We start from the raw sequence: 16,666 nt of genomic DNA, 5'->3' as shown, positions 1-16,666 counted from the left end.
GAGACTTGTCAGAAACTGTGAAGACAGAACAATGGAAAAACATGTTCAAATTGTTAAAAGAAAAAAAAAAATCCCATATCCTAAAATCCCACATCCAGTGGAAATATCTATAGAGTATAAAGGTTAGAGACTTTGTTTTGACCATGACTGAGTAACAGATAACAGTTTATACTCCCTTCTTAAACAATTAGGAAAACATATAAAAAAAATAAAACAAGGATATCCATACATTAAGTATTATATTTCAAGGTACACTGACCCCAAAGAAAAAGGAAACAAGAAAAAGGAAACAATTAACGGTTGTTCGAGGAACCATATAGAATGCGACACAGGGAGGAGAAATCAAAAAGAACTTGTGGGATCCTTGAACTATGAATAGAGATTTCAGAGACTGGGGAGACCAAAGTGGCTATAATTCATGAGACAGAGAACCACAGAAAGGAGAGCTCCACGGACCTGCAATGAATTGCCTTGAGTCTTACTAATCAGCACATGTATATAAGGAAAATTCTGAGGTCAGGGAAAGAGCCATTGGAAAGAATCAGGTGAAAAAAAAAACCACAGCTCATAGAGCTAAAAATACTTTTTGTTTTCACCAGGCAAAATGGAAAAACTTCTTAAGAAATGCGGCACCCAGTGGAGCCCTTGAACACACTGCCTCTGTAGTGCAGCAGCGTTAGTGTTAGAGGAAAGGCCACACACATGTGTCAAACTGCTTTTTGATAAAGGTGTCAAGATCATTCAATGGGACTTTTCAACAAAAGATGCTGGAATAAGCAGATATCCACAGAAGACTTAAAAAAAAAAAAGAATCTCAATTCTTAGCTTACAGCATTCATGAAAATAAAACAGATCATAAAACTAAAAGTGGTAGGTACAACTATAAAAGTTATAAAAGGAAATACAGGAGAAAATATTTGTGATCCAGGATAGACAAAGATTCCTTTTTCTTTTTGACAAAGATTTCTTAAACAATATTTTTTTTAAAAAGACAAACTGATAAACTGGATTTCAAAATTTAAAACTCCTGTTGCTCAAAAATATCACTGAAACAATGAAAAGGCAAGGTACAGTCTATGATTTCCTTAAATGTGACACCATATGTATTCTTCATGCCATTTACTAATTACATAGCACAGTAGCTTGTAGCATGCAGTCAGTAAATAGCAATAAATAAATAAAATATTTTATCAATTGAACTGAAATAACTTTCTGACTTTTCTACAATGAATATGCATTATTGTTACTTTCATAATGGGGAAAATCATATAAAGATTTCCATTAAAATACTATTGATTCTTTTAGCAATTTAGGCTTTTGACAATTTTTTGTTGGCAGAAGCTCAGGACAAAGAGGAAGACTATACAAGTACTATATAGTTTTGCATCCTCAGCAACAAGCCTAGTATGTGGGCACATTATATGCTTAATAAATGTACTGCAGAGAATAAAGTTAAATTCAAAAATCCTTTCCAAAGAATTATTTCTAAGAAAAATAAGGCTTAAAGTTTTAAAGGCAAAGTGGTTTTTATTAGAAACAATAAAAATACCACAACTAAATAATCTTGTTTTTGTTTAAAAAAAAAAATGAACTGTTTGCTCTTCAAGCAAGGAGCACATCTTCAGAAGTTGGCTTTCTTTAGCAATGACTACATGTTTTTTTGTTGTGTTTTGTGCTTAATAATGCTGTGAAAATACAGTAATGCAGATAGACTGTTTTAATGATTTAAATAAACAAGTCAAGATTTCATCACAAACCCAGAATGCTTATCTTGAAAACAAATTACTATATTTTGAAAACTATGCAAAAAACTTTCAAAAAAACAAACATCTAAATTTAAACAATATCCTGAGAATTATCAATGCAATCTAAGACTTTAAACCAAACTATTTTTCTTGCAACTATTTTTAGTCAATCTTTTGTAATGGCAAAATGTTGGTTAATAGAGAAAATAACAAAATATGTTCAATACAAGTCAATAATTTCAATGATTACATTCATTATCATAATATTGATGAGCTCAGGACCTGAATACTCTAAAGACAACTAATTAAATAAGCAACAAGACATAGTAGTCTGTGCAATAATGCTGATTAACACATCCCGTGAATTTACCAAAAACCTAAGATGAAAAGAATGTCTGAAGCTCACATACAGGACAACTCATCAACAATACTGTCCTAGTCCATTTGGGCTGCCATAACAGGTTACCGTCGGAGAAGGCAATGGCACCCCACTCCAGTACTTTGCCTGGAAAATCCCATGGATGGAGGAGCCTGGTAGGTTACAGTCCATGGGGTCGCTAAGAGTTGGACACGACTTCACTTTCACTTTCACTTTTCACTTTCACGCATTGGAGAAGGAAATGGCAACCCACTCCAGTGTTCTTGCCTGGAGAACCCCAGGGACGGGGGAGCCTGGTGGCTGCCGACTATGGGGTCACACAGAGTCGGACACTACTGAAGTGACTTAGCAGCAGCAACAGGTTACCATAGACTGGGTGGATTATAAAAGTGAAAGTGAAAGTCGCTCACTATGTCCAACTCTTTGAGACCCCGTGGACTATACAGTCCATGGAATTCTCCAAGCCAGAATACTGGGCCACACAAATTTATTTCTCCTAATTCTGGAGGCTGCGAAATATAAGATCAATGCAATGGCAGATTGAGTGTCTATTTCCTGGTTCATAGATAGCTGTCTTTTCACTGTGTCCTCAGACTTGGGAAGGAGCAACTGAACTCTCTGAGCTGTCCTTTTTTTTTTTTAATTTTATTTTTAAACTTTACAATATTGTATTGGTTTTGCCAAATATCGAAATCCTCCACAATATGAAAGAGAAAATGAAAGTTGCTCAGTCGTGTCCGACTCTTTGCAACCCCACGGACTTATAGTCCATGGAATTCTTCAGGCCAGAATCCTGGAGTGGGTAGTCTTTCCCTTCTCCAGGGGATCTTCCCAACCCAGGGATCAAACCCAGGGTTCCTGCATTGCAGGCGGATTCTTTACTAGCTGAGCCACAAGGAAAGCCCAAGAATACTGAAGTGGGTAGCCTATCCCTTCTCCAGCAGATCTTCCCTACCCAGGCATCAAACTGGGGTCTCCTGCATTGCAAGCAGATTCTTTACCAGCTGAGCTATCAGGGTATCCCTGAGCTGTCCGTTACAAGAGCACTAATTCCATTCATGAGGGTTCCACCTTCATGACCTAATCAGTCCAAAGACTTTGTTTCAAGTGCCATCACAATGAGGATTAGATTTTCACTTATGAGTTTGGGAGGGAAAGATTCAGTCAGTAGTAAATACTACACTCACAACTGGAATGGTATTAGCTATACAATAAAACAGTTAAACATGTACTTTTATAGGATCAAATAAAAGTACACCTACATTTAATAGGTAATACATTTGTTTTCTAGATCATGTCTATTCTTTTCACAAGCTAAACTCCATAGTTTCTATGCATTTTGCATAGAAAATTTAATGTAATGTAAATTTATATTTAGTACTTGAAGAGTTTCTTTCAGAAAAGATAGTGATATAGACAAAAATATAAAAATGTCATTTTAATAAATAGTTCAATATTACATTTCTTAAAATATAAATTAAGCCCTTAGGATGCTACAAGAGAACTAAAAGTGATCTAAGGTCAGATGGCTGGACTCTTCAATAGATATTTGGTTAAAAATTTCCAGCTAAATTACCTCAAGCCCTAAGAAATGCAATGCTAACATTAAAAAACAAACAAACAAACAAAAATGAAATTCAAGATATTACCAGAATACAGAAGAAAAACCGCATGATCATCCCAACAGATACAGAAAAATAATCTGACAAAACTTTACATTCTATCATTAAAAAAAAAAAAAAAACCTCAGGAAAATAGGAATAAAAAGGAACTTATTCAACTTGTTAAAGTATTCATAATACTTTAATAAAGTCTTAACAGTGAGGGTATAAACGCATTTGCTTTAAGACCTGGTATAAGGTAAAGATGATTGCTTTTACCTTCCTACTTAACACTGTTCTGAAGGTCTTAGCTTAATAAGACAAGAAAAAGAGAGAAAACCTATGAGGTTGAAAAAAGAGGAAGTAAAACTGTCTTTGTTTCCATATGATGTGATTATCCACAAAGAGAATCTCAACATATTTATGAACAAGCAAATAAACTTTGAGAAAGGATTTAGGATTCAAGGTTATAAGTAAATATCAACTGTATTTCCAAATGCAACAAACAACTCATTTTTGAGACTTCAAACAAATCATTTATAGTGTAAGAGAACACATAAGATAAATAAGGATAAATATAACAAGAAATGTTCAGGTCCTGTTCACGAAAAACTACATAATATTGTTGAAAAATTAAAGAAGATCTAAATAATTGGAATGATATACCACATTCATGGATCAGAAGACAAGACTGTTAACATGTCAATTCTCCCTAAATTGATCAACAGATTACAATATTAATTAAAGTCCAGGGACAGGGGAGCCTGGTGGGCTGCTGTCTATGGGGTCACACAGAGTTGGACACAACTGAAGTGACTTAGCAGCAGCAGCAGCAGCAGACCTTCATGTAGAAATCAACACTCTACAATTAATATAAAATGTTAAGCAAATACAGTTGCCAAGATAATTTTTTAAAGGAAGAGTAAAATTGGAAGACTCAAAATTGCCTCAATACTCTAAAGCAAAAGTACTAAAGACAGTGAGATAAAGCATATGGACTGATGGACACAGATCAGAGGTGTCAGGGTAATTCAATGAGAGAAAAACAGCTTTTTCAACAAATACTTTTCAAAAAAATTTTGTTGTTTTAGTTGCTAAGTCTTGTCAGACTCTTTGCGACCCCATGAACTGTAGTCCACCAGGCTCCTCAGGCCATGAGATTTCCCAGGCAAGAATACTGGAGTGGGTTGCCATTTCCTTCTCCAGGGGATCTTCCCCATCCAGGGATCAAACCCATGACTCCTGCATTGGCAGGCAGGTTCTTTACCACTGGGCCACCAGGGAAGCCCACTTTTTTCGTTTACTCTATCTGTAGACTTACTCTATTTGTAGACTTATAGAAGTCTTTCAAGACCTAAAGTTCTTGCCAATATGTAACAACAACATACCAAGAAAGTCCAGAACACCTGAGTTGATGCACTAAGTCACCCATCTGCACCAGCAGAAAAGATCAGCCCCTGGAGTCTTTTCTCTTTTGCCACTTTATTGAGAATTATGAAAAAGTTAATCAGGAAAAATATGAGGCAGGCAAGATACCGCTACAAGTAAAAAGAATTTCTAGACTCACTAAACTGTTTTAAATGAATTTTAACCATGAGAGAAAAACTACAAGTCAACAGCCCCAATTGTTTTTAAAGGGCAGATAGTGAGTACCTTAAATTTTGAGTTTAGGAATACAACTGTAACAAATATCTGGGGGTCAAGCATGAGAAATCACTTCATGCTTAAGTATTTCAAATCATGATGCTACTGAATGAAACTGTGTCTGATTTGTTTATATGTAATTTTATTGGACTTTGCAAAACTGTCCAGAATGTTTATATACTCTTAACTTTAAAAGGAAAAAAAAAAAAAAAAAAATCTGTGCTTATCTGTTTATCATATGTCTGAAATCACCCATGCTAATCAGATACAAGCTTATTTATTGGAGAAACTACAAGGTTATATTTTGCCCCACAAGATCTGTTCCTGTTTAACATAGACTTAAAATCACATACTGCCTTAACACAGTCCTATTTTCAACAAATATTTTTTCAATTAAATATCCAGTTGCAAAAAAATTGAACCTTGATTCTTTAATACCATAAGCAAAAATTAACTTGAAGTGGATTACAAACTAAATATAATTCTAAAAACTATTAACATTTCTAGAAGAAACATAGGAGTAAATCTTAACAAAGCTGGGTTAGGAAAAAATGTTTTAAATTAAATCCCATATCTGTAAACTACAAAAGAAAAACACTGATAAATTGTATTTCATCTAATTTAAAAGTTTTGTGCTTCAAAACAAGAGGATGAGATGGCTGGATGGCATCACCAACTTGATGGACATGAGTCTGAGTGAACTCCGGGAGTTGGTGACGGACAGGGAGGCCTGGCGTGCTGCGACTCATGGGGTCGCAAAGAGTCGGACACGATTGAGCAACTGAACTGAACTGAACTGAACTGAGCTGAAGTAAGAAAGCACATCAGTGGTTAGAAGGATAGGAGGTGATGGTGGAAACTGATTGTAAAGGAGTATGAAAGACGTTACAATGATAGAACTGTTCCATATCATGATTGTGGTATTGGTAAACAACACATCTGTCAAAACTCACTAATACAAGTGGTAAATTTTACTGAATATAAATTACATATGAACAATATGACTTCTAAACAATGGATTTAAGCAAAAATAAACACAGGGAAAAAAATTTCCCACTAAAAAATGAAACGGCAGAACACAGACTAGGAGAAACTATTTGCAAAACATATAAAAGATAAAGTACTTGCAAACAATATACAGAAGTCTGACTACTCAATATTAAGAAAACAAACAACCCAATCAAAACATGACCAAAGATTTTAACAGATACTTCAATAAAGAAGACACAACATGGCAAATCAGCACAGGAAAGCATGTTCAATACCATTAATAATTCAGGAAATTCAAACTAAAACTGTAAGATGCCATTACACATCCAAAAGAAGAGGTAAATAAGAAAGACCAACCACGCCAAGTGTGGCAATGATGTTAAATAATATCCTAGAAATGCAAAATGGTACAATTTGGCAGTTTCTTATTAAGTTGAACATACCAAATGACACAGAAATTGTATTCCTAGATATTCACCCAAGGCAACTGAAACTATACTTCCACACAAAGATTTGTACTGGAATATTCACAAGAAATTTTTGTACAAAAAGTGTGATTACACTGAAATTGCCACCCTGTGCCATAACCACAAGGAAAAAAATTGTGAAAACAGATAAATGCCCAGTCAGCTCCTGAAGCTTCACCCACTTCATCTGATATTCTAGATATAAAAATAAGCAACTTAGATGTTGAGCCTAGATGAGTCTTTGGATTATTACTTCACAAGCAGAGATATACTGGTTTATTGAACTTTGGGGATTTAGCATTGAAATATGGGCTTCCCTGGTGGCTCAGATGGTAAAGAATCCGCCTACAATGTGGGAGACCTAGGTTCGATTCCTGGGTTGGGAAGATCCCCTGGAGGAGGCCACGGCAACCTACTCCAGTATTCTTGCCTGGAGAGTTTCACGGATAGAGGAGCCTGGTGGGCTACAGTTCATGGGGTCACAAAGAGTCAGACACGACTGAGCAACCAAGCACAGCACAGCAGCCTTGAAATACAAAATTACATAGTAAAGACATTCCCAAATGTACTTTGCCTTGAACTTTATGTACTAATGTGAATATTATAATGCATCCTTCTTGGCTTGACACTTTGTAGAAAAGCTCTGGGTGAAAACAATACAACTCTGATAAAACCTATGTAATACACTAATAACGAAAATGGTTAGCAAAGAAGTTACTTGTCAGACTTCTGACAATAAAGATATTCATACATCTGTAAACTTAGTAAAATTTTAAAAATCACTATGAATATGAAATGATACTTTTAATTTAAAAGTCACCCAAATCACACCTCCATAAATTAGTAAGTAGATCTAGAATGCTGACTGCCGGCACTTCTGTCTCATGTGAATTTAAAATGAGATCATTGAAGACAAAACGCCAGCAAGATAATGAGAATCTAAAATAAGTATGAGAGACTCTCAAGATTGGCATGAAACTAGAAGTCATATGCAAAAAATAAAATGAATTTTATCAAAGGACTTACTATAGAGTGTACAATGAGCTAAAATATGGACAAAAATAGTAAACAACTGAAAATGTTAGCTTTATTTGTGCCCAGATATATAGAATATAGAAGAATGTGAAAAATTTATCAAATGACTAAAATTTCTATGTAATCATTTTCCTTTCCCCACTAATCAATCTCTTATCAATCTCTAGGAGATTGTATCCTGGAGAAGGATTCATAGAGGTTTGATATATTATAGAGGTTTGTTTTATAGATCTGAAAGAAATAAGGCCATGAGTAAGGATTTTGGTAAAGAGTCCTAAGTAAAGACATTCTAAATCAAACTGAACAGTTTTCAGTTTACTCCCCTCCTTGCCTCCCTCCCCCGCCCCACCATAGTTTTCTGCTTCTCATATAAATTTGAGACTTCAGGAGTGGGTGATGGACAGGGAGGCCTGGCGTGCTGTGATTCAAGGGGTTGCAAACAGTCAGACATGACTGAACTGAACTGAACTGAAGTTACAGCTGGTAAAGAACCCATCTGGCAGTGCAGGAGATGCAAGAGATGTGGGTTCGATCCCTGGTCAGGAAGATCCCCTGTAGAAGGAAATGGCAACCCACTCCAGTATTCTTGCCTGGAAAAGCCCATGGACAGAGAGGCCTGGTGGGCTATGGCCCATGGGGTTGCAGAGAGTCAGACACGATTGAGTGTGCGTACACACACACCCCCACACAAGCTACAAAAAGAGAGTGGCTTGGATATGTTAGCAGCAGTGTGATGGGTCACATTATTAGAGTGTTTTTATAATCAGTTCTCCATGTGCTGATTTACTGTCTACCAAACGCTGCACCGAACCATCACAACCTTGTTCTACTGAGCTCCAAACCAACCCTTGTATAGTCAAGGTATATATCACTCATCAAGCCATAAAAAAAAGAATTCATGGTACTCTGCTTAGGAACTAGTGAAAGTGAAAGCCACTCAGTCGTGTCCAACTCTTTGAGTTGGACATAACTATATAGTCCATGCAATTCTCTAGGCCAGAATACTTGAGTGGGTAGCCTTTCCCTTCTCTAGGGGATCTTCCCAACCCAGAGATCGAATCCAGGTCTCCTGCTTTGCAGGTAGATTCTTTACCAGCTAAGCCACAAGGGAAGCCCAAGAATACTGGAGTGGGTAGCCTATCCCTTCTCCAGTGGAACTAGTAGTAGATGTCAAATCCAATGAATTCAATTGCTATCTTTAAGTTGTGTATCTTCACTCTTACACTCAATATACTTCCCTTAACCTCTAAGGCTTTATATAAAGACAGCTGAACATCAGAGAATTGATGCTTTTGAACTGTGGTGTTCAAAACTGTAATGCTTTTGAACTGTGGAGACTGTGGTGTTGGAGAAGACTCTTGAGTCTCTTGGACTGCAGGGAGATCCAACCAGTCTATCCTCAAGGAAATCAGTCCTGAATATTCACGGGAAAGACTGATGCTGAAGCTGAAACTCCAATACTTCGGCCACCTGTTGCAAAGAACCGACTCACTGGAAAGACCCTGATAGTGGGAAAGATTTTAGGTGGGAGGAGAAAGGGACGACAGAGGATAAGATGGTTGGATGGCATCATCAACTCCATGGACATAAGTTTGAGTAAGCTTCAGGAGTTGGTGATGGACAGGGAAGCCTGGCGTGCTGCAGTCCCAGTCCATGGAGTTGCAAAGAGTCAGACATGACTGAGCAACTCAACTCAACTGAACTGAACTTCTAAGACTTCTCTTGTCTGGCTGCTTCTACCCAGTATCCTCCTTAGGCTTCTCTTATCACCAATCTGTCCAATGTTGGTATATTCAGGCATCATTCTTAGCCATTGATCTTTTGAACTACACATTATTCTCATACTGGACATCTTCCCTTCCTTGGTTTCAGCATTGCTGCTGAACTCTATTTGTATCTCTAACCTAACTCTCCCACCTCCTTCAGATTCCCTTGAGGTACCTCACATACAGGATGATCAACTCAGGAATAATTCCTTTTACTGTTCCCTGATTTTACAAATAGCCCAGTACCCATACAAATTATCCAAACAGCAAATAGGAAACTGTGTGATGTTTTCCCTTCTCTCCTTTCAGTCATTAAATCCCATTAATCCTATACCTGAACAGCATTTAGAATTTGATTCCTTCTCACTAATATTGCCTCAGTTAACTACTTATCATTTTTTGAACAGGTTACCTAAACCTTCCACCTGCAGTAGCTTCTAAGCCATTTCTCTGCATCCAATTTTATCTTTCCCAATACAAGCCTCGTACCATTACCAAAGTCTTCCTTCTAAAACATTTCATACAGAAATTCTTCCATGTTGCTTCACTGCATTCAGGATAAAATCTAAACTACCTGGGAGAGATCTGGCCTAACATGACCCTAACTACCTGGTCGCATTCTTCTGGGTTTTCTCTGCAGGATTCTGTGCGTCATTCATACCATGCTACATCTGGGGAGGTAGAGCAGAGCTTGCATGAGCTCCCACATTCTAAACATTCTATTTTCTCCATGTAGGAATGCTCTCCCTCTCATCCTTACTTATGTAACTTACAGTCACCATTAAGACTTGGCTCAGCCAACTACTTGAAGAAGTGTTTCTGACCATGCCATTCTCCCCCTTCCTTTCTCTTCCTTTTGGACTGATTCAAATCCACATTCTCTGTATCCCATAACAACCAGTGTTTTCATAGCAATAATGACACTGAATATGCATATTTTCTTGTCTGCAAGTAGACACTCATCTTCTCAAGGAAAGTACCATATTTCCCTTATTTCTACATCCTCTGTGTCCAACTCATTATAATTGCTCATTAAATATTTAATAGGCAAATGGATTATACTGGAGTGGGTTCTGAACTTAACATATAAACCATCAAGTAAACCAAAACCACCCTTGGAAATTCCTTAGGAAGGCATTACACTGAAGGCCAATTTGCTGTCTCATCATAGTTAAGCTAGCACAGTTTTTCCTCTAGCACTGAAACGCTAGTTTCTTTGGAGGCCCATCCATACTTACCATCCACTTAATGACAATGTTTTATAAAAACTATGCATTTTTAAGCACTAGAATTTATATCCCATGAAACTCCGAGGATGGCAAGTAGAAACTGATGTGGAGTAGAAGAACAGCAGTTTCTCTCTCATACTGAGGTTACTCTGAATATGCTTAGCAAGAGCAATGGCAGAATCACCAGTTTCTTCCTTGCTTCCTTTCCACTCTCTTTTCTTCCCCTCCCTCCTCCCTCCTTCATTCCTATCTGTTATCTGTTGCTAAGCCTATTTCTCTGAATTCATATAAATGATGATGTGAATCCACCGTACTGACACGCCTATAAGGATTGTTCACAACCAGTATTTCTCTCATAATCTATTCCCACCAAGATTATGTAGCACTTTAAACAATATTGGCAAATATAGGAACATACAAGCATAGCCACAAGCATGCTAAACTCTTGTGCCATCTATTAGGCTGAAAGAAGTTCAAATATTCACAAAAATGTGAAGAAAGTATAAAGAAATGTCTCAGCTGCTGTACTTACATTTCAAAATAAACATTCCAAAATATATGCTAGAAGACTGCTATGGCTAATTGAAAATCATCAGACAATAAGTATGAATTGAGTAAAACTCAGCTAGTTACTAATTAACTTCAGTGGGTCCACTAAAGAAGCCTATCTCAGAGCAAACACTGGACAGAAGAGATTTGAGGATGCTGCCATTTGGGTGAGTACCAACAATTCACCAAAATAACATAAGTCACCATAAGCATACACTGAGTACAGATTTGCTTCTCAGAAAAACTTAAGAACTGAAATAACCCCATCAAGTTCCAAGAATTAAATAAATATTTGTATGTGTTTATAAAGCACATATTAAAATGTATAAAATGCATTTAAAAGCATATTTGATAACCTAAAAGAATAAAAAAACTGGCAGATTACACATACAAAACTTTCATTTTTATAAAAATCATGTAAACATAATTATATTTCCATTTTTTATATTTATGGCAATTCTATAGTTACTATACATGGATGTAAAATTACATTACCATATAAAAGTATACCTGCTTCAATACATAAAATAATTTAGTTTTTATCTATAAATGAAGTCGCTCAGTTGTGTCCGACTCTTTGCGACCCCATGGAGTGCAGCCTACCAGGCTCCTCTGTCCATGGGATCTTCCAGGCAAAAGTACTGGAGTGGATTGCCATTTCCTTCTCCAGCAGATCTTCCCAACCCAGGGATCGAACCCGGGTCTCCCGCATTGTAGACAGACGCTTTATTGTCTGAGCCACCAGGGAAGTCCTTAGTTTTTATCTATAGCACATACCTAAAACAGAAGTTCTGAAATAGGAGAAGAAATGCCAAACAAGAGAAATAGTGTAGGCATTTCAATGAGTAAGAAAACCATCTGGCCAGCTTGGAAATCTGCTTCTGTCTAAGAAAATATTTTTTAACAATCATCAATTGATTAATTGTCTACGTACTCAAGGTTTAGAGCAGAAGTATGAGTGACACTAGCTCCCTCTACTAAGCTCCAGGCAGCTTCCCTTCATCTCACCATCTAAAACTCTCCCTTCTTTCCTATGAAGTCCCATGGTCCTTAATCTATATACTTCTCATACCAGAGATAATTATCACTTTTACACTTAGTATAAATTTTATACCTTATCTTCCCCACTAGACCATAAACTCTTTTAGAGTAAGAGTTATGCTTAATTCAGATCTGTACGCCCACTTATCTACCAGAGTACTCTGCTCATTCTCAATAAATAAATATTTTATAAATACACAAAAAGATAGGTTCTCCTGAAAATACATTTTCAGCATTTCTTCTAAAGAACCTATGTACCATATTACTTTCTATTTTTCTTCCTACTTCTCAGTAGTTCCTGTTTTACCAGTTTTCAAAAAAAATCATTTATTTGGCTGCTTCAAGTCTCAGTTGGTGCATGCGGGTTTAGTTGCCCTGTGGTATGTGGGGTCTTAGTTCCCCAAGAAGGAATTGAACCTGTGTCCCTTAATTGGAAGACAGAGTCTTAACCACTGGGCCACCAGGGATGTCCTTAGTTAACCACTTTTCTAACTTATTTTATCCCTGTTCCTGGAGGGAAACGTTTCATCCATTCACTTACTTGCTCATTCAAAACCTCCAGTAAGCGCCAAGTCCCTACTATGTGTCAGGTGGTGTGCTAGGTGCAGGGTTGCACCAGTGGGTAAGTCTTTAGGGAGCTTTGAGCCCAGTAGGAAGGACAGATATGTAAATAATTATAAAGCAATGCGCTAATTGTATGATAGATACAAACACATGATACTGTTTAAGAGTATTTCTATAATTTAAGAGTGCTTCTCCAACTTTCTGCCTGCACTTTATCATTTCCCCGTATAATATTCCCTCCACTGGTCATCCATCCATCTGCCTACCTGTTTCTTCCTTCAACTTTAATATACACCTTTGATACAAAATACAGAAGATGCCCAAGAATAAAGTGAAAAATCGGACTTCCTCCCATCTTTTCCCCAGTGATTCAGTTTGCCTTCCTGAAGGTAAGCACTAATGTCCAGTACATAATTCAGGGACAGTCAATGTAGACACAGCCATATATGCACACATATGTGGTCTTACTTTAAAAGAGAGTAGCATACTTTATATTCTGTCTGCATCTTGCTTTTCTTATTTCATAACATATCTTAGAAATTGCATTGTCTCAGCCCATATTGGGTGACATCATTCTTTTTAATGAATATAAAGTATTTCACTGCACGAATATGTTAAGTATATCTCTTGGAAGTGAAATTGCTGGGTCCCAGAATATGTGCATTTTTAATTTTGATAGATACTAACATAGAGACTTCACCAATTTTAATTTCCTATAAAATAGGAAATATTCACCTCCATAACTTAAATTACAATCTTTATGGTAATGGCTCCCAAATCTGTATCCATATTCTGACCCATATTTATTCTCTGTGGTATTTCCATATACGTATTTCTTGGAACCTTAGGAAAAAGCTTTTTAAAACCAAATTTATAATTTTACTCTTAACACACTCTTCATAAGTTCACTGCTGCTTCTGCTGCTGCTAAGTCGCTTCAGTCATGTAAGACTCTGTGCTACCCCATAGACGGCAGCCCACCAGGCTCCCCCATCCCTGGGATTCTCCAGGCAAGAACACTGGAGTGGGTTGCCATTTCCTTCTCCAATGCATGAGAGTGAAAAGTGAAAGTGAAGCCGCTCAGTTGTGTCCGACTCTTCATGACCCCGTGGAATGCAGCCTAGCAGGCTCCTCCATCCATGGGATTTTCTAAGCAAGAGTACTGGAGTGGGGTGCCATCGCCTTCTCCGTCATAAGTTCACTACATATATTAATTCTCCGTGATCCCAACCAAATGCTTTTCTACCCACATTCAATTAATGAACTGTTAAGACAGATCAATCCTATATATTCTATGACACCCGTCTTCTTTTTATTTTCTCAGACAAAATCTGACTGACAAGGGTCCAGTTCAGAATGCCTGGATTACTAAATTCTAACTACTCAACTTGTTCCTCTCTGCTTGCTTACCAGTGATTTTGCTCACATCATCCTCTCTGCCTGAAATATCCTCTCAAATCAGTCCCCCTGTTGGAATTGCATTAAGCCTAACCTAAACACTATATCCATTCATAACATATTTTCTTTTATGAATTTATTAACAACACTTAGGTCTTTCACTATATTCTAATTTATAACACAGTTATAAGATAAATTATAAACTCTTAACACAGTTTGATAAACTCACACTGCCAAGGCACTCAAAATGTGTTTACCAAATTAAAGAATGAATTTTTTGCAATGAACTAATTCCTGTAAGTCAGATAATTCAATAGCAGAAAACATGCTATAGAGGATAATTGCTTCTTCTTTCCTTACCTCTTTCCCTTTTTCCTTCCTCCCTCTCTTTCCCTCCTTCCCTTATTTCTTCCTTTTCCTCTTTCCCTCTCCCTCCCTCCCTCTTTTCCTCCCTTCTTCCTTCCCTCTCCTTCCTTCTTGTCTTTCAGGTAATAAGACTATTTTAAAGTCTGTGAGATAAAGGCCCCTATTTAAGAATTAAATTCCAGAATACTAACAATGTGAAATATTTCCAATAAACTACATTTTCCCCTTGCATTGATTTTGATGAAAAATAGGAAAAAGGATAAAGAATAAAGGAAAAGGTGAAATATACTACTAAAATGATTGAATTTCTCTTCAAAACTAAAAAATCATCTAAATACAGTCAAGGTTACTCTTTTTTTTTTTTAAATGGCATTTTGTTTTTCTGTTTTTTCTAATTTTATTTTATTTTTAAACTTTACATAATTGTATTAGTTTTGCCAAATATCAAAATGAATCCGCCACAGGTATACATGTGTTCCCCATCCCGAACCCTCCTCCCTCCTCCCTCCCCATACCATCCCTCTGGGCCGTCCCAGTGCACCAGCCCCAAGCATCCAGCATCGTGCATCGAACCTGGACTGGCAACTCGTTTCCTACATGATATTTTACATGTTTCATTGCCATTCTCCCAAATCGTCCCACCCTCTCCCTCTCCCACAGAGTCCATAAGACTGTTCTATACATCAGTGTCTCTTTTGCTGTCTCGTACACCGGGTTATTGTTACCATCTTTCTAAATTCCATATATATGCGTTAGTATACTGTATTTATGTTTTTCCTTCTGGCTTACTTCACTCTGTATAATAGGCTCCAGTTTCATCCACCTCATTAGAACTGATTCAAATGTATTCTTTTTAATGGCTGAGTAATACTCCATTGTGTATATGTACCACAGCTTTCTTATCCATTCATCTGCTGATGGACATCTAGGTTGCTTCCATGTCCTGGCTATTATAAACAGTGCTGCGATGAACATTGGGGTACATGTGTCTCTTTCCCTTCTGGTTTCCTCAGTGTGTATGCCCAGCAGTGGGGTTGTTGGATCATAAGGCAGTTCTATTTCCAGTTTTTTAAGGAATCTCCACACTGTTCTCCATGGTGGCTGTACTAGTTTGCATTCCCACCAACAGTGTAAGAGGGTTCCCTTTTCTCCACACCCTCTCCAGCATTTATTATTTGTAGACTTTTGGATCGCAGCCATTCTGACTGGTGTGAAATGGAACTACTATGTAGAAGAGAAAACTCAACTGCAATGTACCTATGGCCTATTGTTAAACCAAGTTTAAAATGGGTGAAATAATTTACAAGTTTCACAAAAACTTGCAGAAGAACTATGTAAAGCATTATAAACCCTATATGTCTGGTTTTCAAAATTAAAAACCATGATTTTAAAAATCACTATCTGTAGTAAAATTTACATTTAAAAAATTTAGAAGAATTGATTATGCTTCCCTCTACATAAAGTATTGCTAGTTAAAAAAATAAATGATCATTATATTTCATTAAAAATTATTCGGCTCTCATTTACTAAAATAGTAGAGAGCTATCAAATCTCTATCAAGAAGTAGAGAACTATTACATTACAACTTGTAAATAATTGAGAAAAACAATACTACCATGCACACGCAAGTGTTGGTTATACTTGACTCACCTCTCCCCCATTAACATATTCCATCACAAAACATAAACGGTCTTTTGTCTGGAAGGAATATTTCAGGGACTTGAAATGAAAAAGAAAACATGTTATAATCCTACATTTTTACAACAGTATCAAAAATAGAACACTTAGAAACAGTAAGTGTGATTGATAAATTGTTTATGTTCCTTAAGAGTCTATTTATTCCTTTAAGAACACTTAAATAAAAATTTATGAGAAATATAAAACAAATTTTGT

The 16,666-nt window shown here is 36.8% G+C and overlaps 1 protein-coding gene across 7 annotated transcripts in view; it reads right to left on the bottom strand.

The window, feature by feature from the left end:
- The window catches only part of AKT3 (AKT serine/threonine kinase 3), a 281,315-nt gene that overhangs the window by 70,186 nt on the left and 194,463 nt on the right, over nucleotides 1–16,666 (bottom strand). For all 7 annotated transcript variants that reach the window (XR_009490745.1, XM_024975971.2, XM_059875195.1 and 4 more), the window contains one exon: nucleotides 16,424–16,492. Coding sequence is in view for 6 of the 7 variants with exons in the window: in XM_024975971.2 (XP_024831739.1) it covers nucleotides 16,424–16,492 (69 nt within the window). In the remaining variant the exon portion in view is untranslated. The remainder of the gene's footprint in view (nucleotides 1–16,423; nucleotides 16,493–16,666) is intronic.

The sequence above is a fragment of the Bos taurus genome, chromosome 16 (assembly GCF_002263795.3).
Source record: "Bos taurus isolate L1 Dominette 01449 registration number 42190680 breed Hereford chromosome 16, ARS-UCD2.0, whole genome shotgun sequence".
Lineage (NCBI taxonomy): Eukaryota > Metazoa > Chordata > Mammalia > Artiodactyla > Bovidae > Bos > Bos taurus.
Note: the sequence above shows the minus strand (reverse complement) of the source record. Positions and strands in the feature narration are given on the sequence as shown.